The 22,585-nt window shown below is 40.1% G+C and overlaps 1 protein-coding gene across 6 annotated transcripts in view; it reads left to right on the forward strand.

The window, feature by feature from the left end:
- Nucleotides 1–292: 292 nt before the first annotated feature.
- The window catches only part of STK39 (serine/threonine kinase 39), an 80,778-nt gene continuing 58,485 nt past the window's right edge, over nt 293–22,585 (forward strand). The window contains exons 1-4 of one of the 6 annotated variants that reach the window (XM_059476298.1): nt 296–356; nt 12,265–12,400; nt 14,110–14,251; nt 20,967–21,079. In XM_059476298.1, the coding sequence (XP_059332281.1) occupies nt 14,173–14,251; nt 20,967–21,079 (192 nt within the window). In that variant the 5' untranslated portion in view covers nt 296–356; nt 12,265–12,400; nt 14,110–14,172. The other 5 variants (XM_059476300.1, XM_059476302.1, XM_059476299.1 and 2 more) reach the window with 5 other exon arrangements.

Genomic DNA, 22,585 nt, shown 5'->3' on the forward strand with positions numbered 1-22,585 from the left:
ACTGAAAGGAAAACTTTTAGAAATTTTTAAACCTCAAAAGCTCAAGCACGTTATAAATATTACTGCATTGAAGCTTGTAGCTTTCCAGTAAAATATGGACTGTTTCTGTAGGGGGATAGAATATAAGAAAATAAAGATAGTGTAGGAAATAATCTTACCCCTGAGGAGTTGCAGCTGGGCCAATTATCAAAGATTAGGAACAGGCCTGACTTTAACAGGCCACAGCTGTAAGCAATGAGAAGAAGAGTGCTATAAAAGAGTGGGGTGGCTGGTTGAAAAGGGAACTGGAGTTGGTTGGCCATTTTGTGAGGAAGAAAGAGTGCCCTGAGGAGATGTCCACAAGAACCACCAAGAAGGTATAAAACTTGTGATAAGGAGACAACAGCATGGAACCTTTGTGATGAGATGGCAATGTGTTTCTTCCCTGATATTGTGAAAAGAAAATGAACAAAGGCTGGGGTTATTTACTCCAATGATGAATAGCCTTTTCTAATTAATGTATTGTTTTGGTCATTCCATGATCATCTAACAAAGCTAAAACTGTGCTCCTGCTTAAATGGTGGCATTTACTCTTCCCCCCTGTTGGCTGCCTTTTTTTCATGTCTCCCTTGTTTATCCTGTGTGTGGCTTGTTTGGCTAACCAGTAACTAGCCAAAGTTTTTGGATGAACCAAATCAGGATCTAGCTGTCGACCAGATTAGATCCCTGATCTTGTGAGGCTGTGTGAAATCTCATCCTCAGAAAATATGCTCCCAGTTTTGCTACAGAGTTCTTTCATGACCTTTAGCAAATCCCTTAAGCTTTTTCTGTTTCCACTTGTGAACTGAGGTAATTCTATTCTCCAGTCTTTTTGTATGTAAATTAATGTGAGGATTAATTTATTGATATGCATGAGATGTCCATATCCTACAGTGATGAAAGCCATAGGAGTTCCTAGACCAAATCTTCTATATATTTGAATTTTATTCATTCACAGCTATGGAGAGTTTATTCCTGCTATAAGCTTCAGTAAGCTGGACACCTCCACATCATCTTAATTATATTAAACTGTAGTTCAAAAGCAACAATAACATTTAATTCACTGTCATTTTCATGATGACTGTATCCTGAATTCATTCAAATAATCATAGCTCAGACTGTGATTCCTGCAGGTCCCAAAAAGGCTATTGTTGCCAATATACGAATGGTTAGCATGTAGATATTATAAATGGATGCAAAATTCTGAGTGTTTGAAATGTATAATGATTGATGTGCCATCATGATTTAGGCAATTAGCCACTGGGGCTCATGGTGCTGGAATGAGCTAGTAATATTTAGCTGGTGATTTTAAAGTTTTGATTGGTTTGGCAGCAAGAGCAAGCTAACAGCACAATGTGTTCCCATGGCCTGGTTTGAAAAGCTGGATGGGTGGATGTGGAGGCTTAGCTGCTGTAACAGGGGCTCCCAGCCTGCAAAGCCAGCTGTGACACTGAGGAACCAGCTCTGATTACACTGAGGAACCAGCTGCTCTTCAGCTCTGCAGAGAAGCTCATCCAGGCTCCGTTATTCCTTTTATGTCTTCAATATCCCTGTCAGGGCTTCTCACTTTCAAAGGGCTTGAGACAAAGATGCGAGCATTTCCTCTACCTGTGGCCTGAAAACCAGGTTAACAAAAAAATCTAAAAATAATTTTTTTTGCCAGGACCAGTAACAGCTTGGGTTGTGGCACATAAGTAAGTAATTGAAATACCCATTTCACTGTATAGCAACAAAATTTAGCTTAATCATAATTGGCTCAATAAACATTAATATCCAGAACACAGCTTTTTCTAGGAGTTTAAAAGGACTAATCTGCTGAGTGGAACAGCTTGCAAAGGTTTACAAGGGGGGGAAGGGAGAAGAAAAGAAATGAAGGCATCAGGGCCTTCAACCTAGGGAAAAAATAGAAATGGCTTATTTTGTAAAGCATCACTATGCTTTGATGGACCTTAACTTCAGTGAAACTTCATGTCCAATTCCAATGAAGGGTTTTCAATGTAAACATTCCACTGCTTCCATCCCAACATGAGGAAGAACTTCTTTGCATTCAGTATTGCAGAGCACTGGAACACACTGCCCAGGGAGGATGTGAAGTCTTCTCTGAAGATATTTGAAACCCACCTGGACATGTTCCTCTGTAACTTGCTCTAGGTGACCCTGCCTTGGTTGGGGCAGGGTTGGACTGGATGATCTCAAGAGGTCTCTTCTAACCCAAATGATTCTGTATTAAGTACAATGTGTTTTGTGATGTGAATCACCAAGAAGATACTCATGTGTTCTCTGAGCAGAAACCAAGCTAAGCTGTAAGCTTTGATGAAAAGAAGCATCCTAGTAACAATAATGGGCATGGTACCTATTTAACTGTGCATTCTCTAGAGGAGAAAGGGAGGCTGGAAGCATTTAGTCTGCTCCCATCAGCACCAGCTGCTGTCATGTCAGCCTTCATATCTCATGACATTGTTTAAAGCACAGCCATCCCTCAGTGCTGCCAAATTAGAGGCTTTCAGACCTTACCTCCATAATTGGAGAGAGCTGTGCTGCTGTATGTCATAGTCATAACTGCATTTTTAGGACACTTGTGGAAGAGAGGGTGGTTTTACTTCACTCATTTCTCTGGGGTAGACTAAGTAACAGTAGAGAGAAGAGTTCCTTGTCGCTCTGGGTTAGTCTGTAGTAGGTTATATTGCTGTTTTGGTTGCATCTGCTGCCTTGTATTCAGAAAAAAAAAGTAGTTTGGGTGGATGCTATCCCTTGTCTATGCTACTAGCATACCTACCACTGCTTATGAACCCCAGTCCTTATGCTTGTCTGTGATTTTATATTGGTACTGCTTACATTTGAATTAGTTGGTCTGCAATGTCATTGTAAATACTAACATTATCTTGGCTAAATTCTGCAAACCTAGAAAAGGAGTCTGACTTATTTTGATCTGAACACATTTTTGTCCCATCTGCAGAGGGTACTGCAGGGAACTTTCAAGAGGTCCGAGCATGGCTTTAACTCTCCTGTCATAGTGGCCTACATGGTTTTATATTTCACTGCTTTTGGTAGTAACCTGGCTATGTAAAGCCTTCATTCACTTTGGAATCAATCATTTGGTGACTGATTCAGAGAGCAGTGATTTGTAATGAGTCCTATCAGTTTGTCCAGGACCTGCTAACCCGGCAGGTTGCTGCCCTTCCCCGTGCCCGCAGCCGGGGGCGAGCGGCCCCGCGCTGTGCCCAGGCCTTGTCCTGGAACGCACGGAACGCTTCCCGCTGCTCATAAACCCGCTGTGCCGGAAGGGTCCTCCTGTGGAAGCTGCTCGTTTCAACGAATTACAGAGTGCAGGTGCACTCTAGAAATCCCCAAAATTGTAGGGATTAGTTGGGCAATAATCAGGACAAAAATAACCATAATGGTGTCAGGTGTTAACCAGCAATTTAAAGAGTGATGTGGCAGTAGCATCACAGAAATTCATGGCTCAAAACGAGCCACCTCCAACCTCCTCCCCCCCAACAACTGAGTACAGATGGAGAAGTTGGCTGTTTTCCATCAGTAGTGAGTAACCCATTTTCTCTGCTGATTGATTTGGCCTGTGCTGTTGCTCTTTTACTATTTTTTTTTTATGCTATTCCTGGCAGAAAGGTCTTGGCATTAAATTTAATGCTGAATGACGATTTAATACTTCCTCTTCCAAGTCTTGCTGACCTTCAGTTTTGTGGCAAATAATTTTTAATTTGTATATAGGAAAATACTCCAATCATGTAACTTTTAAAAATGAGATTGAGAAGAATCATTAATTTAGCAAAAAAATGTGCAATATTTTTATTCTACTGCTAGAAGTCTCTATACTAAGCTAAACTTTTGCTTAGGAGAAAATGGAAGGGCAGTGCAGAAATATTTGCAAGTTGCTGATGCACCTGATGAATCAATCATTAAACAGTGGCTAGGACTTCCTTCAGCTTCTCAGCAACAGCAAACTAGAAGTAACTTGCTTTCCTTTTTGAAATAACCTTCAATTAACTGAGTCCTCACTGAACTAATCACACACACAAAATATTAGTTAAAGGACATTATCCCAAATGGAACAAAGTAGCTAACAGGCGTTAGTTGTTACACATATGTTTTCTTGACTCTAAATCACACTTCATCAGACTTCCTAACAATTTCTGAGGTTCTCTTCTTTTAGACAGTGCTACAGCTTTCCTGCTAGCATCCTGTATTAGTTCTAATTACCTTAAGTTCATTCTGTAGCAGGAAGTAAGATTTTGGACTATATGGAAATCTTATGTTACCACTTTTCTTCTCAGAGCTCTATAAGTCTTAAAATGCAAAGCATTCAAAGTAGGGGTGAGACTGTAGACTACACAAATAGTTATTTTCTAAATTACTCCATAGTAAGTAAAGTCCTGATGATATCATTGAACACTTGACACTAAGAGTGTAGAAGAAAAAAAATCCTTACTACTATTAACAGCAGAATTTTGTTTAACCCAAGGCTGAAGGGTTTGTTTAACCTTGCACTGTATAATGGGAAGTGCTGGAGACGTTTAATCATGATTCTTATTTGTTTAAATCACTTGGTACTGGTTAGCGAGGGGAGCATTTTAGCTGTCCTCAGTCCTTCTCGGTGTCGTGAACTGAGGCAGTGTGCACTGAAGTGTCACGCTGCAGCTGTCCTACTCATCCTGGAGAGGGCTACTCGTCATAGGGTATTTGAACACTTTGCAGGACTGCAGCACGATCACCGATGAAAGAAAATGCTTTCCTCACGTTCTCAAATTCGAATACGAGTCATCTGGAGCAGCAGCAGCACACTCAGCAGTGACACTTCTAGTGAGCTGTGCTTCAGAGCAGCCTTCGTGCTCATGCTATCGGCCTAACAGGTGCTTCAGCATCCGCCCCGCGATGTGGCTTCCTCCCTCCCTGCCTCCCTCCGGGGCTGCCCGGCCCCGGCGGGGTCCGGCACTCCGCCGGCAGGGCCATGGCCTGCACGGGCTCTGCCCGCCGCCCTGGGCAGGACCTCGAGGTGCTTCCCGAGGCGCAGAGCATGGTAGCGAGCCGGGGGTGAGCGGGGAAGGGCGATGGCCGGAGCAGCAGGCAGGCAGGTAGGTTACGGGGTGCCGGGGAAGGCGGCGAGCCCCGGGGTGCGCGGGGCCGCTCCCGCGGGCCGCACCTGCGAGAGCGCCCGCGCTTGTCCCTGGGGCGGGGGCGCGCCTGGGGGCACGGCCTCGCCCCGCACCGGCAGCGCCCGGGGCCCCGGCCCCGCGCTCGGCTCCGTCTCTCCGCAGCGGCGCTGGGCGAGCGGCCGGGGCCGGCGGCGCCGCCCGCCTCTGCCTCCTCCCCCTCGGTGCCCTGCCTCCTCCCTCCGCCGGGCGGGCGGCCGGCTGCTCGGGCAGGGCGGGCGGGAGGCAGAGCGCGGCGGAAAGGTGTTGCTGGAGGGGAACTTTGGAGAAGGTCGCCGGGTGCCTGGGCGCTCCGGCAGCATCATGGCGGAGCAGGGCGAGTCGCCGGTGCACGTCCAGCAGCCCCAGCCGGCGCCCGCGCCCGCCGCCCCGGCCGCCGGCTGGCCCATCTGCAGGGACGCCTACGAGCTGCAGGAGGTGATCGGTCAGTGGAGCGGGGGCGCGGCGGGGCGGAGGTGGGGAAGGAAGGCAGGGATGCCGCGGCCGGCTCCGGGCCTACCGGCGCTCGCTCTCCCGCAGGCAGGGCTCGCTCACTGCGGCGGACGCACCCGGCACTGCAGCGGCGGCTGCTGCAAACTTTATCCGCCCGGCAGCGGGCGGCCCCGGGGGGCGGCGGCTCCTGCCAGAAGCCGCCGTGCCCCGCCCGGTGCGGCTCGGCGGAGGCGCCGCTGTCCTGCGGTGCATCGTCACTCCAGCCTTGACCTGCCGCTCTGCGCTGGGACCCCGGCAACTCCGCGGATGCGCTCTGTGTGCTTTGTGTGTCTGCGCTGTGTGTCCGTGGATGCGCACATGTGCGTGCATCCGCTTAGATTACTCTGCATTTTTTCCGGTGCTTTCATGGGGGAGGTAAATCTCACCCGTAGATCTGCTGCTCACGTGACGACTCTCTCTTAATCAGTGTGTATATATACACGTATATACATATTTAAACTATTTCCACTTCTACCTCACTGTTTCATCTTGTTCGCATCTCCTTATGCCCCTCGGCCCTATGCCCGTCGGTGGCACGTAAGGCTAGCGGGGGATTACAGCTTCGCTTTCACCCCAGCCAACCTGCTTTTGACCCGGTTTGCCATGAGAAGTTTAACCCGTCTGCTGGCCCCCTCCCAAGGAAGGGGACCTTCTTGGTTGTGTACTTCAGCACTTTGTTCACGTATCCAACTAATGCAGATCAGATGTGTTCACTCTCCATTCCCTTTACTTGGTTAAAGTTCTTTTGAATTTTACTTTATGAAATGCTAGCTGTTGTTGCAAGTATGTGCGATGGAAAGTTTTTCATCTCTTGCCCTAGATGCTGCTTGTTGCTAACGATCTACTTTGGGAAAACTTGCTTTTATTTGTATGTAACATTTTAAACTTCTAGCAAACACTGCAGATGGCAAAGACCAGCTCTGGTTGCTGTTTCTTACAAATAAGGCCACTTAAGTGAGAAAAGTCCAGGTGACTTGCCTGCTGATGCTGTTGATTATCTTCAGTATTACACTAATTGCTAATTGTTGTCAGGCTGATGAGCACCAGAACTTCATGTTATCCATCTGGAAGTTGTGTATATTCAGCTTTGTCATTAAGCTTTTTTATTTTCCACAGGTAGAAACAAAATAGTTGAGAAAAGTACTTCTTCCTTAAAATGGGATGGCTTTTTGTTGACCCAGGTGGTACCTTTGTGTTTTTGTTTGTACTTCCAGGCTGTGAATAGAGACTAAGGAGGGTTCAGGTGTTCAGGTCCCTGGAGGTGGCTGACTATGTTCAGTATTGAGCAGATGTTGCCTATGGAGGCCCCCCAAAAGCATGGGTTTACTGGACAGAGGATTGGCTTCCTCAGTCTGGGGAATAGGTCAAAGTTAGCCAAGTGGAGGTGATTCTACTAGCATAAAGGTGTATCTCTGCTGAGAAGATTGCTTTTCTACGGTGAAAAAGACCCCAAAGGTGTTGGATTAATCTTTGTCTAGGGTGTAATATGGGTCATATGAGTTACTTAAATAGTAGTTGTTTTCTGTTACAGTACCTGTAGAATGCATGTGTGAGAATTTCCTTTAAAACCTCCTTTCCACTTTATTCTTTTGGTTTAAAAGCTTGTATCTTTTGATATGTAAAGTGTAATCCTGACAGCTAATATATATTTATATATATCCATTGAGTGGATGTTCGTTGGACTTGCAGATACTGATCTGTAGAGAAACTTCTTTGCTTGTTACCTTTGGGTGCTCCTAAATACTGATGTTATTTAACTGAATGCCTAGGGAGTCAATTGAGGTCAGGGTATATTGAATCAGATTCTTGGACACACTGAACTTGCCTGCTGTAATTTCACTGAGCTTAGGTGTATTCCATGACTTTCTTTGAAAGTTGCTGAGATTTATTTTGTACCACGACTAAAAAAATCTTGTGCTTAGACAAACGTGTCTTTTCATTAACACCTTCTTAATTTACAGGAGACTCACTATGAGATTAAATTTAGTCTGGATACTATTAAAATAGTAAAAAACCCTAACTGAACACACCCTACCCCACTTTCTAAAAAAACCCCAGCCAAACCAAGCCCCCTGTAAATTCCATGTGTTTGACCACATGTTAAAATAATTTTGGAGCTTTAGGATGAATATTGTTGGTTTTAATGAACATGGTAAGGGACTCTTCAATAATATTTTTTATATCTGAGGGAGGAGAGAATGACACAGTCTGAACTTAGCTCAGCAGCAACCCTTTGCATGTCTATGCCAGGGTTAATTATGTTCTGAACAGGAGTAGTTACCTCTTGCTGAAACAGAGCTGATCACCTCTGGAAAGCACCACATACTTCTCCCTGAGGAGCTGTGTAGTGTCAGCTGAGTTCAGTTACAGCAGCCCTTTCCCAGTTAAGTGAGAAAAAATAAAAACGCAGTGAAGCACCATTTTGAGCTTTGCAGGAGGAAAGATACACCATAATGGTTTATCACCATGCTTCCTGACAGAAGAGACTTTGGATTTGTTGGTAACTAAAGCAGAAATGCAGGAATACCTGTTTTAGGAATTTTTAAAAGTTTTGGTGGGGATTATGAAATGAAAATAATTGTTAGTCTTGTGGGCCATCTCCATCCCTTGGGTTTAGCAGCTGGAGAAGGTCTATTCTTCTCTGTGAGAGCACAAACAGTTCTTATTGCTCATCTGTGTCTAGCCCCATGCTATGTTGAAAACCAAGACCACATGATATGGATTTCCAATGAAAAAGCTATTTTTTTTCATTTTCTCTCCGTTGTATCCTTCAGGGTGGCTGGGAGATACAAGTGTCTGCTGATGAGAAAATACTAGCTTTAAGGAGTGCTTCTTATGAGATGTTATTCCAAGTCTGCTTTATTTTGTAGGAGGCTGGCCAGTTCTCTGTAAACTCTTTGTGTGCAGTTTCATGATACGTTTAATCTGCTCTAACAGGCAGCTGCTGAAAGGATCACATTGATCTGACAGCGAACTAGTTCTTCTGCCGGGTCAGTTTCCTGCTGGATCAGATTCCCTGTTTGACTTGCTGCATGGCTTTGTGATTGACAGGTTTGGTGCAAGGAAGAGGCTCTTCCAATTAATGCATAGATGCTTATATTTTCTGGAGTGGGAGGAAAACACTGATTGCTCTCTATAAATGTATAGTGTAAAGAGAAGACTTTTACATTAATTTGGATTAATACAGGCTGTCCATATATAAAAGCATGTTAGAAGGGGATTCCTAATTGTTAGGAAAGGAGAGTCCAACCAACCTTCTGTCAGTAGTTACACAGATAAGAACTGTAATTGCTATTAAGGTAGAACCAGATTTAAGTTAGTGAAGACCTGGGAGATCTTTTTAAGATTTAAATGCATTAAAATGCTCAGTGGATTTTCATGTGTGGAGAGGATTTTGTTGGTTTTTGTCTTTTTTTTTTTTAGATGAATATGACTTAGATTGAAAAAATAGCTAATAAAAGCAGTACTGTGAGAGGTGTTCTTAAGCAGTTGGGGTTTATAAACAAGTGTTCAGAATAAAATAACTGAAATAGAATTTCTTTGAATTTTTCATGTACAAATGAGGTTTTTTCCTCAGAAGCAATATCAATATTCAAAGAAAAAGCATTTAAATGGTAATCAACATTAACACTTCATTCAGTTTTCAGTCTTTTTAAAATAGTCTTTCAGCCTTTCAGATAGCAATGAGCCCTACATCATGATGAGACAAAGCAGCATTAAATATTGGTTAGCCTTTTTGTTTTCTTTTGGGTGGTGGTTTTTTTTTTTTTTTTTTTTTTTTTTTTTTTTTTTTTTTTTTGTCTAGGTATGATCAAGTAGCTTTGACTTTATTTTGGAAAACTACTTTGGAGTTGATGCTTCTCTGCCAGATGTAACTTATTGTCATCCTGCACTGATGGAAGGTGGATTCTGTTATGGAGAAGCAGTGGATTATCTTGTGATTAGGTTGAGTACTAGTTTCCATTATCAAATTATATTTTTCTTTCCTGCTGCAACTGACTTGGAAAATTATTCTGGCTGGGAAACAGAATTAGATTGAAATAAAAGGTTACTTTTATGAAATGGATTATCTATATTGGCTGCAAATCATTAAAAAGTTTCCTTAGTGTAACTTCTGTGTTTGTCTATTTTCTTTCTAACTTTGAGCTTAAAAATATCTTGTGGTTTCTTGCCTCATAAGGTGCAGTGTTGCTAAGTCAAGTGTGTTGGGATTTTGAGCAGAACAAGGTAGTATGTGAGATTGTTCTGCTGATTTTTATGGTTATTATAAGCAGCCTGAGAATCACTCTTGGTTAATAGCTCTGAGGTCTTTAGTGGTGCTTCCAGGGTGTGTAATTGACTTCTTTTTCTTGCCTGCTGCATGTATTGCTAATGGCTCTTTGTCTGACAGAGAATAGACTTTCCTATATTTGTTGCTATCGGAGATCTTTGACTATGTCTGTTTGTGATCCTCGGGAATCCATGTTCACATTGGTAGTGCTGTACGCTGTTTTGAAAAGCCTGTACAGTTAAAGGTGAAATTACAGTTCTTCATTGTTGTTCTGGTAATCAGATACTCATGTCTCACTCACATCTTCCAAAATTTCTTATCTCTGTGCTGAATCAGGATTTTTTTTTTAACATTTGAAGGTCTTTCTTTTGCAGTAGTTTTTACGTATGTGCTGTAAAGTAAATCACATGGTACTGAATGAAATACTACACTAACAACTAAAGCTATGGCAAAATTTTGTATTTGCTCTGGCAAAACCTCCATAATTCTTGCATGATAGTCTTCCTAATTTGATAAGCAATACTTAATGCTACCTAATGTCTTTTTACAAAAAGTTTTGGTAAAAAGAAAAATGTGCCTGCCTTAATTCTGCTCCAAAATAAATTCTATTCCTTAGCAATAAATCTTAAAAGTTACTACAGCAGCCTAAGCATATTTTACATGCACATATTAAATACAGCCTTTGTAATATTAATTGTAACTTAATACAATTTCAGCTTGGCAGGAAGGGTTTAATTTTGTAAATTAAATTTTACGTTTTGGGAAATAATTGGTTGAGATTTTCTGCCTGCTAATAACAATCCGTAAAAACTGGAAATATTAAATCCCCATTTAGTATTTTAATAAGGAGTGGCTTTTAATTCAGTTGCCAGGGTAAAGGTGGTCATGGTACAATTTAAAAACACCTTGTGGAACATTCACAGTGCTGTGCTGCTAATGAGGCTTGCAGAGCTTGAAGTTGTTAATTATTTGCTTTGTCTCCCCATGGTAGTGTTGGGGAAGGGATCTGCCTTGATGCCTTTTTTTGTTTTTAATAGAAGTGCATTAGAAATACCCTGATTGGAGACATGGTTGTACATAGCTGTAGTTTTCATTGGTTCATTAGAAGTAAAACTTTAATTGATTCAATGTTCAAACTGGTTTTTTATAATTTAGTGCATTTTAAACAAAATTAATGTAAATTGCAAAAAAGAATAAAAAAAGAGCTTCCTTTGGGGTTCTCCTGATTGGAAGTAGTGAGGATATTAAGGTTGTTTTAAAGTTACCTTGTTTACTCTAAGGGTAAAGGAACATATATCAACACATCAGGCAGTTGGCTGGTGCTGTGTAATGATAATTTATACTACATATGCTTTCCTGCTCTTCTGATCTGCCTAATTCCCTATTGGCTGCTCTCTTCTCTCTATGCTTTTTCTTTCCCTTCCATCCAAGTCCTTCTTACAGTTAAGGCCCAATACCTGCTGTGTCCTGGCTCTGCAGGATTTGATTGAGTGTTAGAAGAGGAGCCACTCTGCTGCTGAGCATGTAGAAATTTGAAGGGATTGCATGATTTTGCCCCTTGCTAAGTGTTACAACAGCAAGGCTTTGCATCTTCAGAGTAGAGCTACCTCTTGTAACCAGCACTGTGCTTTGATGGCAGGGGCTGCGTTCAGACCTGGCAGAGCTATTTTAGTTGTTGTTCTGAAACAACTTAAGAACTGCTTAACTTTTTTTCTTTTTGTGAAGAATCATTTTCTCTTAGGTCCTAGACCAGTTGTTTTTTTTTTCAGAATCTGTTTGTCAAATGGAGCTTCTCTTTGTTAACTGGAAACAAAACCACATCTGTTCTGATTGGCTTGAGGGCAAAACACAGTTAGCTCTCCATGCAAAGGCGATCTGGGTGGCTCCTATAGTGGCTACTTGTCTAGGTGATATTTAATTCTTGTGTCCACTGCCTTGGTTCTCACTTTCTCTTCCTCCATTTGACCTTCCAAAATAATTTGGAACTGTAAGGCAGCAGTTGATAGAGGCTTTTTTTTTTGCTTTCAGTAATAATTGTAATTCTTGATGGTTAAAGAATGGACCCTAAAAATCAAATTAAGTTAGCTACTCTTGTTAACTTCTTGGGTTTGCTGAAGTCACTGGGATACTGTTGAGCAGAGGTTGCACAGGAGTACTATGCTTGCAGCACTTGGAAAATATGTCACTAGGACATTTTCTGGTGCCCAAAATTAAAAGTGAATTTTCCCTCATCCCCAAAAAAATCATACTTAATATATGTTGATACTTCTTACTTGTGTAAATAAAGAATGAAGTGTGTTGAATGTGTGGATTTTTCTGTATTTCTGCCTTTTACAGCACAGCCTTTCCAGTGGGATGAAATCCTTACAGCTCCACTAGACTTGACTGTTGCTAAGTTTGAAGGTCTTAGGATGTGCACAAGGTTTGCATGGTTGAAGCTTGTGAGTTTAAGAACATTATCAGGCAGAATGAGGTGAGAGTGGTAGGTATAAAAGTCTTGAGAAAAGAATTCTCTCTAAAATGTTACTTTTTCCTTATAAGTGAAACTTCAGTATGATAAATTAGCTGTCTCCATTAATCCTTTATCTTTACAAATAAAAATTTCTGAATTATTTTATTAGCCTAATTATTCCTCTGGATGTCTAAATGCCTCTGTTTGTAAGTTAAATATAGATGAAACTTGAGAATGCCCTATAGGCTGATTTAACATAATCATCACATAGCCTTTGAGCTATGCTTCTGCACTTAGAAAAATTAGAATTGGAAGCAGACTGAAAATTACGAGTTTGTGTTCCTAATCATCCTTTCAGAAGAATTATCCACTTAAAGGTCTTGAAAGTCAAGATCCATACTGAATGTCCATGTGCCAAGTATACTTGGTTCAGGGTAGTGGTACAAAAATAGTTAATTTCACTGACCAGAAAAATACTGTGTGTTTGTTACTTGTGGTTTCTGTCTTCTAGGAGTAATATGAACAAGAGCATAAACTTAAGCTATTGCTTTAGACTTCTGAGAAGTAACATATTTGGACTCAGAAGCATAGCCATTTAATTATAAAGTTGCTTTTTCCTTCTCACTTCTTGCTTTGAAGATGTTTTATCACTGGGACTGAATTTAAGCTTATAATTTATTCTTCTTAGTGTCTTGTGCTTCCAGACTCCTAAACCACTTCAGACTAATAATAGGAACCTCATTAGAATTGGATTAGAATTGCCTAATGAAAATTTAATGATATGATAGTATTCATATTGCTTCAACTCTGCCATTGTTTAATGAGAAGCAATATATGAGAAATCGGTAAGTTTTCTGCTTGTAATGTGTGGTCACAGTAGACTCAAATTCTAGGAGGCACATTTTGTTGGGGTGAACTAGCTGAAGATTTGTAGCTCAACACTGCTGGATTAATTAGAGATCTTTATGACACTACAGAAGCAATAATGCCTTTGTTTTTGGTGGATTGCTGTTTTTCATTATCGGAAGAGAATGATGCACTATGTGGTGACATCCGGAATACTTGGAAAATACTGCATTCATGGTATTAGAATTGTTCCAAGTGTTTACTTTCAAACCAAATGAGAAACAATAAAATATGCCGACTAAATCAACACCACAATTTGTTTATAGTGCTACTTCAGAAATGAGTAGTAGTTCTTTAACAGCTTCTTTCTAGGCAGGAGATCTGACTCAGCATAGCAAATCTTCAATTTGTTCTATTTTTATAAGGGGGTTCTGTGGAGTTCTGATGGTACCCTGGTAAGGTAACTTTTGGTTCCTCAGTGAATACCAGATACCAAGTTCTCCCGTAGTTATACAGAGACATTTTCAGCATGGGTTTTGCCTTCCAGATTTTTAGAGTTGTATGCATATTGAATAATGGTTTCTATATTGATGATGAAACAACTGGGAAAATGAAATTATCAGAATCCATGTTCTTTTCAAGTGAGAATGAATGGATAATAACATGCAGATAAAATCCATAAATTCTTAATCAAAGTTGTATCCTCCACTCTTTTTTATGCTTTTTGTTGGAAAAATAGAGAATGAATATGGATTTGTTGGATACATTAATGTGGAGTACTGTACATCCACATTTGTCCTTATCCCATGGCAGCCCCAGTATAGTATCATAGAATTTTTAATACAACTTAGCTTACTGTTTCCAATGACTGGAACCCTCTGCAGATCAGGTCAAATCTGGACTGGAAGATGATATGGAAGATGCAAGTCAGTCCTCAGAGGTAGAAGATGATGATGGAAGCATCTCTGGCCGCAAGCATCTCAGTGTCCACCAGCAGCTTGAGTCCAAGTTCCTTACTCAGGACTTGTAAGTGCCTGATGTTACAGGCAGTTGTAGTATTCCCTGTGCTGTTGTACTTCCCAGTGATGGGTTCATCACCAGCACTGGGGTGCTGTACAAGAGGGAGTGATCACCATGATTCCTAGGAATCTTGAAGCTGGGAGGGAGGGTGTAGCGGGATGAGACTGCAGGAGGGGAAGGAGAAATCTGTTTGGTTTGTCTACTTGGTTCACAGGACCTTCAGTGCCTGAGAATAAGGGGGAGAGGAATGAATACATCACTCATCCAGTCACAGGGAATTCCTGCTTGCCTGATAAAGTGGTGTTAGTTATGCCAGTTGCTTTAAAAGGGGTCAGGAGCAGGGCCTGTGGGTCACACCAGTTTTATCCCGACATTTCCACAAGGCAAATTCCAGTTCTGATAACTCTGGCGTCTCAAACAATGGTGATTTTGGTTTTTTTTATGTAGACATTTCTCACTTATAAATAAAACTTCTTAAGAAGATAATTGAGATGTAGAGCAGAGCAAAAGAAATTTAATCTTGAGCAATGTTTATAATAGGGGGTTTCCCTAGGCAGTTCCCTTTCAACTTTATTTAGATGACTCACCTATTTTAAAGGACAAGTCAAGGAGAAAATAACACCTACTGAAAGTGAACTGCTTTTGTTTAGGTTTTCCTTACCAGCTGTGATGCTGACATTTCCATGAAAGGTTTACTTGAATGCCCCAAACATAGTTAATGGTCATCCTTGGACTTTTCAGTCTAATCTTAGTGTGTTGATGGCATTGTATCAAGCTGACAAGTGCTGAGCTCTGTATGGCTCTAGGCCGAAGTCTCCTTAACAAGAAAGTGTCTGAAAGCAAAAAGCCATCACTTAGGCTGATATTACATTTTAAAGCTGAACACAGTCACTATTAAAAAAACTTGTGTCAGATCTAAATATATCTGGTTTCACTTTCTAGCTATAGATTTCTTAAATACCTTTGTCAGTGACAGTGGAACACTTAAAATTCTTTTACCCATGGCTGGTGTTGATAGCTGATTATTCTTCAGATAAGAAAGATGTTTCAGAAGGAATCCTGCAATATAGTGTGTCTGAGCTCTCTGATGGAGGGAAGTAAGACTTGTATTTTCCAGATCATTGGTAGAGCTTCTCAACTTTCTTGTACAGTTCCAATTTGTCATATTTCCTGAATAATTAGTTTGTGATTGACACATATTTGCTATACTCTGATGCTAGTACCCTCTATGTTCAAGAAAATAGTTCTTTTTCATGTGCTTTTGGCAGAAAATTTTATTCTGTTCTAAAGATTTGACGTGGAGCTTTATCACAGTAAACCTCAGAGTATTTCCTGTAATTTATCTAGGCAAAACATCTATTATAACCAGTTCTTTTACTATTTTAGTGAGATAATAAAGAGAATATCTCAGAAAGCTAGGTCATTTCCTCCTGTGGCTGTTTTTCATGCATGTGGGGGTTTATTGCTGTTTGTGAATCCCCCTGCCTTTTTCCTTCTGTATGGAGGATATGATGCCTGGTTAATGCTGAAGCTTGCTTTATCTTTGCTTTATCACAGGTTGTCTTAACACTTGCATAGAACTTTTCTATGATGCATAATCATTTTGACATCAACATTTAGGCTATTTATGACTTCTCTACAATCACTGAAATATCTGTATAGTGTATTTGGAAAGGTTTTTCTGGATTGTTTATACAATGGGCTTTTAAAAAGTAGTATGGGATCTCAGCTAGATCTCAGATTTTGTGTAAGCTGATTTCCCACAAAAAGGTAAATACAACAATTGAGTAACCCCGTGGTTCTTTAGCCATAATAGCAATGTTTTAAATGTCCAACTGCAAAACAAATTCATTGAGGAATTAAAGAGATCAATCTTTGAATGTCAAAAATGCAGAAGTAGCAGTTCTAGGTGTGGGCATTGATTTAAGGTAGCACTTAGTGCATTTAACTGAATTATATTGTAACTGCTAGGATAAGCAAAGTAGTATCCAAGTGAGCTATAAGGAGAGAGATTTGATCCCAGCATGAATTCAGAACACAAAGTGGTTAGGAATTGTTAGGACAGGAATGATTATTGTGAGCTTCTTAAGAACTCAAGTATTTGTCATGTGAAGATGTAAAAGGAAATAATGGCTTCTTTTCTGTGAAGAAGCTAAGTTTCCAAAAGATTCAGAGTTCAGTATGGAAGTGTAAATGAGCTTTACCTGGCTGATTTATAACTTATTTTAATCAGTGGAAGTAATATGAAAGAAAGTGAGTAATACTGAAAGTTGTCTAGAGTATTATGGGGTAAAATCTAGCAACCAAAAGAAGTTAAATATTCTTTGTTCTGTTTGTTAACCGAAAGTATTGCTTTGGCACCAACAGAATTAATTCTTTCGAAACTGAAGAGACCAGCCAGGCTCAGCCCAGTGCTGCTATGGAATATTTTGAAAGTCTGATTGGTTCATAACACATTTAGTAATGCTGGAAATATGCTGCACAATATTGTGTGCAACACACATACAGCACATACAACATACCTCTCCAGGCTTGCATGTAAGTACAGGTGCTTTGTACATTCCATTAAAAACTCCACATGTATTCATGAGTAGAAACCTAATCTAGATTTGTGCACAAATGCATTCTGCTCCATGCAAAAGGAATCCTGCAGCTACACTGTATAGGAGCTACATTTAAGAATTACCTAGGGGGGTTCTTCAAAACTAGGATGTCATGGGAGATTAAGTATTATTAGGAGGTTTCTGTAGGTTGGAGGAGCAGAAGTGTACAAAAATGCAGGTGGCATAGGTTGGTATATAAGACTTTATAGATACTGAGATAAGATATTTAGTCTTCTCCAATTGCAACTGTTCTCTAGCCCTTCAGATACCTAGTTAACAAGAAAACTTACCATTCTCTACAAGTTTCATCCTCCTCTTCTGAAATTAGAACCAGTGTAGTATTGGGGAAGGTCTCTTTTGTTAGAGTGACCTAAACTGCAGAGATCTTTAAAAGAGGTTTGTGCTGAAAGACTGTAGAGACTAACACTGAGCCACTAAAAGAGAAACTGGATGAATCATTATGGGCTAATGGGCTTTTGTTTATAAGGAGAAGAACAAAATTGAAAAGAAATGTTTGTGGTCTATTTTGAATACAGTTAGTGTGCCATGATAAGTGGAAAGTACTAGACCGTTAGCGATAATGGAATAAATGAAGTGTCACATCCTTGTATGAAGGATGTGGGCATGTGCAGTATGCCAGTGGTATGGTCCAACCATCTCACCCCACTGTATTTTTGAGACATGACTAGTGGAGAGCAGTTAAAACTAAAAGATAAATGTCAAATATCCTTTTCTTTGTCGAGTCAGGTTCTGCAAGGGTTTAATTCATGTTTTGAAAAAAAAAGAGGAAAAAATACCTTTATGTCAAATTTAGAACTGGTTCAGGTAAGCTTCAATCCCAGATGAGTACTTGTGGAGTTTTTATATGCTCTCTGTGAAGTATGTGCAAAATGGAATGCAGAAAACTGCTTTTAGGTTACATCTGTTCAGAAGAGGTGCAGTGTGGCCGTATGATGTAGCTCTTGTGAAGATTTCTATTGTGTGAACCCAGATGGTTAAAAGCAGTTCTAATGGCTCTGTTGCATTGGGGATGGGACTGGTAGGGAGTGCATGGTCTGTAGCATGAAGGGACAGGTTGGCTGTGAGGGCATGCTCACACTAGAGAGAATGGCAGCAAAAACACCAGGGCAAGATGAAACTCTGACCTGTTGTCTGTTGTGAAATGGGAGTAATAGGCATCTTGATGTGGTCTGAAATTGCATTGTTTCACTGTTAACTTTTGAAATTGGCAAAGAGAACTTGTCTGGAGCAGAATGACTTTTCCAGTAGTGGAAAAGCCCATTGTTCTTACAAAGCTGGGTTTTTTAGTATTACCATGGGTAATTGTTTTGTTCTGCAGGAGACAACTGGATGTAAAGGCTTCATGGTTTTATGCAACCTGAGCTTTTGTTATGCTCTATCAGTTTCCTGAACAGAGACTGGGTGTTAAACCAGTCTGTTTTGGTTATGTTGTAGTTGATATTCTCTGAGGGTTTTGGAAGACTTGCAAGGCTCAATATCTGAAGAAGCCCTACCTTCTGACAAGGAATAGTTGACTGTAATCTATTCTATGAAATAATTTTCTGTGATCCTAATTTGTTGTGCTAAATGGTTGCTTGTGCCAATTTAGTTTCACTGTATGATGATAGGTTCATTAGTTCTGCATTCTCTTACCTGTCAACTGAAATGCTTATTTAGGTATTCTCTAATAGCTGCTCCTATGGAACACTGCACACTCCTCCTTGTTTAGTAGGTCAGACAAAAGGAGTCTTTTGACCAGATGTGAAAGCTGCAGGTTTTCTTTATCTCTATCCCTGGTTGTTCACTTTGTGACCCAGAGAAAGAGAGAACATCTTTAGGAGGAAGGAGGCATACAGCTACTCAGTGTCTGGCTCTTGCTTCAGTGTGTGAAACTGCTTTTTCAAGCAGGTTTGATATGTACATAAGTCAAACTGAGAAGACTGCATAATTTGACTTTACTCTCAAACTAATGTATTGTGTAGAGAATTAGAAAAGCTGGAGAAAGAAGAAACTTGGTATATTGGCTTTATTCTAAAGTTTTTTGCATTGTCAGCACCTCTTAGTCATGTGGTGAAGAACATCCCGCTGTAAGTCACCTTTGTTTGGGAAGAAAACACAGAAAAGTATACTTTTTTTGGTAGTTTATTTTTCCGAAGTGTTTTGAAGTGTTTCTTGCTGTCGTTTAACTTGAGGAAGTAGTCAAGATTTTACCATGGCATTGGGTGAATCAATTCTCTGTATGCTTATTCTGTTTGTCTTTTTAGAGGCTTTTGTATACAAATCTATGTTAAAAGCAAAGATGTTGGTTGTTTTCTACAAGTAGATAAAACTAAAGGCATAGATGAAAAAGATACATAAGGAAAATCTTGGTCTTTTTTCTGTATACTTAATAGCTAAAAATACTTTCTCCTGTTTCAATGTACGTTTGTGTAGTCAGAGTAATGAGAGGATTTGTCTTGATGTCTACTGAAAGACGAATTCATTAAAGTGATGTAGATGAGTCTTACCTTAGCTGAATTGTGCTGACTTGGTGGTTTCTTCCTTGGGATGTCTTATTTAATTTTTAAAATATCTTAATTCTTTTATTACCTACATTATTGGAATTTTAAAGGCTTTGTTCTGCAAGCAGACAGAACAGGACATGTCAATATTTGTCTGTGACCACATCCTGCAAAAACATGACTAGTTAGTCCTGTTGAGAGGATTTTTTAAAGAGACTTTTTTTTAAAGATGAGCTCAGAATTTTGACACAAAAATCATATGCAGTTAAAAAGCTTTGTGATTTGAGTGAAAACATCATGTGAACCAACAATACATGAAAATAGCTAAGCAGATAGCAATTAAAACATATACAATAACTTTCAGTCATGAGGTATTGTTGGTGCTGTTTTCACATGTGCAGAGGGAAAAGATCTCAATTGTTCTTAAGTCGGCTGGTAACTGAATCCACGTTTGTAGAGCTTGACAACAAAAGGCTTTTTGTTCACAATTTGTATTCATCTAGGACATGCCAAATAAATAGAACATAGTTTATAAGCAGGCCAATATAACATGTTGATCAAATGACTTACCAGAAATCCATAATTTATATTGAAATATTTAGAGTTATGGTAGAAGTTTGCTGGGAGCTTTTAGATTTCTGCATGCATGAGCACAATGCAATTATTTGAGGAAGCACACATTGTTATATTTGTGGCAACAAGATGTGCAACTTGAGCAAAGCTCCTTCTGAATATTACTGGCAATCATTTCATTAATTTAGTGAGGCAATACTGACTGGGTCACTGCCCTTGGGTGCCTGATAAAAGAAGCAACAATGCCTTTTACTCCTGTGGTTCACAAATAAAGCATTCTAGAGAAAATTATTCTATTTCTTCCCCCCACATGTGTTCAATTCCCCTGGGCTTTGTTATCAGCATAGTTGTGTGACCATATGTGATTTGCATGCCAAGTAAACATGAGTGACTTTCTCTGCCGGGCCATTCAGTAATCTGCATCTTCTCACTGTTGGTGTGGTGCTTGTGCCTCCTGTGCTCCTCACAAGGATCAGCATGCTCCTTGTAGGCTGTTACTGCAGTCGTAATGAATGAGCACGAACACTGGTGGAACTGTAGAAGATTTGGCATGTACAGTTTACTGTTTTTTTTCTTTTTCTGTTCATTGGATAGGGGAGCAAACAACCTGGTTAAATAGGGACTGGCCTAAAAGTACAGAAAAAAAAGAACAATTGATAAAGCACAGTACCCACCCCTCCATGTATCAACTGTGCAGGTCATGTTCTTGATTAAAACGGTTGTACCCAAAGACAGAAGTGTAATGAACTATGAAATGCATTGAGGTGGTGGTTATGTCTTGATAAATGAGTACATCATTTGAAATCATTGGCTCTGTAATTTTTTGTGATATATGGAAAAGAAACTTTAAGGTTTTTCTTTTCCATCTGAGATGTGTGAAAGGTGTCTTGCTAGTGGTAAGGTACGCATGTGGAGAAAGCACTGAAAAAGCATAAACAGCGGCTTTGAAGTTCTTTGTCAGTATGGGCTTCTCATGCTGGTCACTGGTTTACCTCATCTGTGAATCTCTGCTGGTCTCTGACTGTTCCTTTCCTGCCCTTTCAGGTAGCGGTGCTACAGCAGTTGTCCAGGCAGCACTCTGCAAACCCAGGCAAGAACGTGTAGCAATAAAGAGGATCAACTTAGAAAAATGCCAAACCAGTATGGATGAATTACTTGTAAGTAAATAAAGGGCAGTATGTTACATGGAGACTTACCTTCTGTTTTGACTTTTTTTTTGCTTGGTCCAAGAGTGAGGTAGAATTTTATGGAGGATATGAGAGAAGGATTTGAAAATAATCTTAAAGACTTATACCATTCCCTAAAGATATAACTTTTTAATGCACATTTTTTCATGTCACAAAAACAACAGAAGCAAACTTTAATCTTGGGATAATCAACTTGGGATAACTGTGGGAGGACCCTAAACTCTTGTTTTCTGGAAGCTCAGATTTTAAGCGATTACTGCAGCACCAAAACATGTTGGATCATTTTGTAGTGATAACTTTTAAGGAGAAAAGGAGGAATAGCTGCATAGCCATCTACACAAGGAAACTCTTGTTAAAGCTAGTAACACACATTTATCAGATAGGCGCAGCAAGAATGTTTGAAGAATTTTATTTGTTTGGGCCACTGGTCAGAGAAGAAAGGGACCTGTAAGAAGCCATCTGTAAAGGAACTGCAAGAGTTTTTCCTCTGCACTGGTTATGCCAATCCAGAAAATTCACAAAGAACTATTGAAGCACAAAACCTATTGCTTTTTAATGCTCCTAGATAGGTGCTTGCAAGACTAATGTGTGTTTATGTATAGGCAGAGTAATAAGGTTTGAAGGACACAAAACCATTCTAAAAGTGAGAACACTCTCTTCTGTTCCACAGGTTATACTACAGCCTAGAGACTGTGGGCTTTTTCTAATGCAGAAATTCCTGCCTCTGAAGGAAATGGTCTCCTCAGCAGGGAATTGCCAGTGCAAAAGATATCTTGAATTTGATACAGAGGGTATGGTCCGTCCAGTTTCTTCAGATAAAATGGCTTTTTTACAGTGGAGGACCCAAAATGCTCTTCCCCTGGTGATTGATGGCATTTGCCTTGAGTTTGTGACCGCTTGTATGCGACATTGTTGTGCTTTTTACGAGGATTGTGGTAGTGGAAGTTGCTTCTGAGGTAGTGAGAATTCTGTCAACTGAAAACTCAAAAGATAAATTCTGAACTGTCCTTAAGCCCAAGGTGAGATGCTGTGCATGATGTATTAACAGCTACAGTCCCCAAAGAACATTTCTATAAAAAGATAAATACTAATAACTTTAAGATAAATTGGTCAGAATTGGAAATTGATTAGAATTTGAACTAATACTGGGAATTAAGAATTAAAATTACAAGCAAACAAGCAAAACCAGACAAAACTGCCAGAGAACTTCTTGTGGTCTGGAGAAATGATTGCAGTTAGTTACAAGCTTGTAAAAAGTTACATTGCCAAATGCTTGAGTGTCTTTACTGTTGACATGTCTCCGCTGTCTGTCAAATGAGGCAGTAGGTCTTGAATATTTGGTCCTATATTGCTTTCTTTTGGTACAAAGACAACTGTCCATACCATCTGTTTTATTTTATAACATAAGTCAATTTCTGCTTTCTTGTGCTCAGAATTTTTGTTTAATTTGTTGATCTGTTTTGATCTGAACATGAA

The sequence above is a fragment of the Ammospiza nelsoni genome, chromosome 7 (assembly GCF_027579445.1).
Source record: "Ammospiza nelsoni isolate bAmmNel1 chromosome 7, bAmmNel1.pri, whole genome shotgun sequence".
Taxonomy (NCBI): domain Eukaryota; kingdom Metazoa; phylum Chordata; class Aves; order Passeriformes; family Passerellidae; genus Ammospiza; species Ammospiza nelsoni.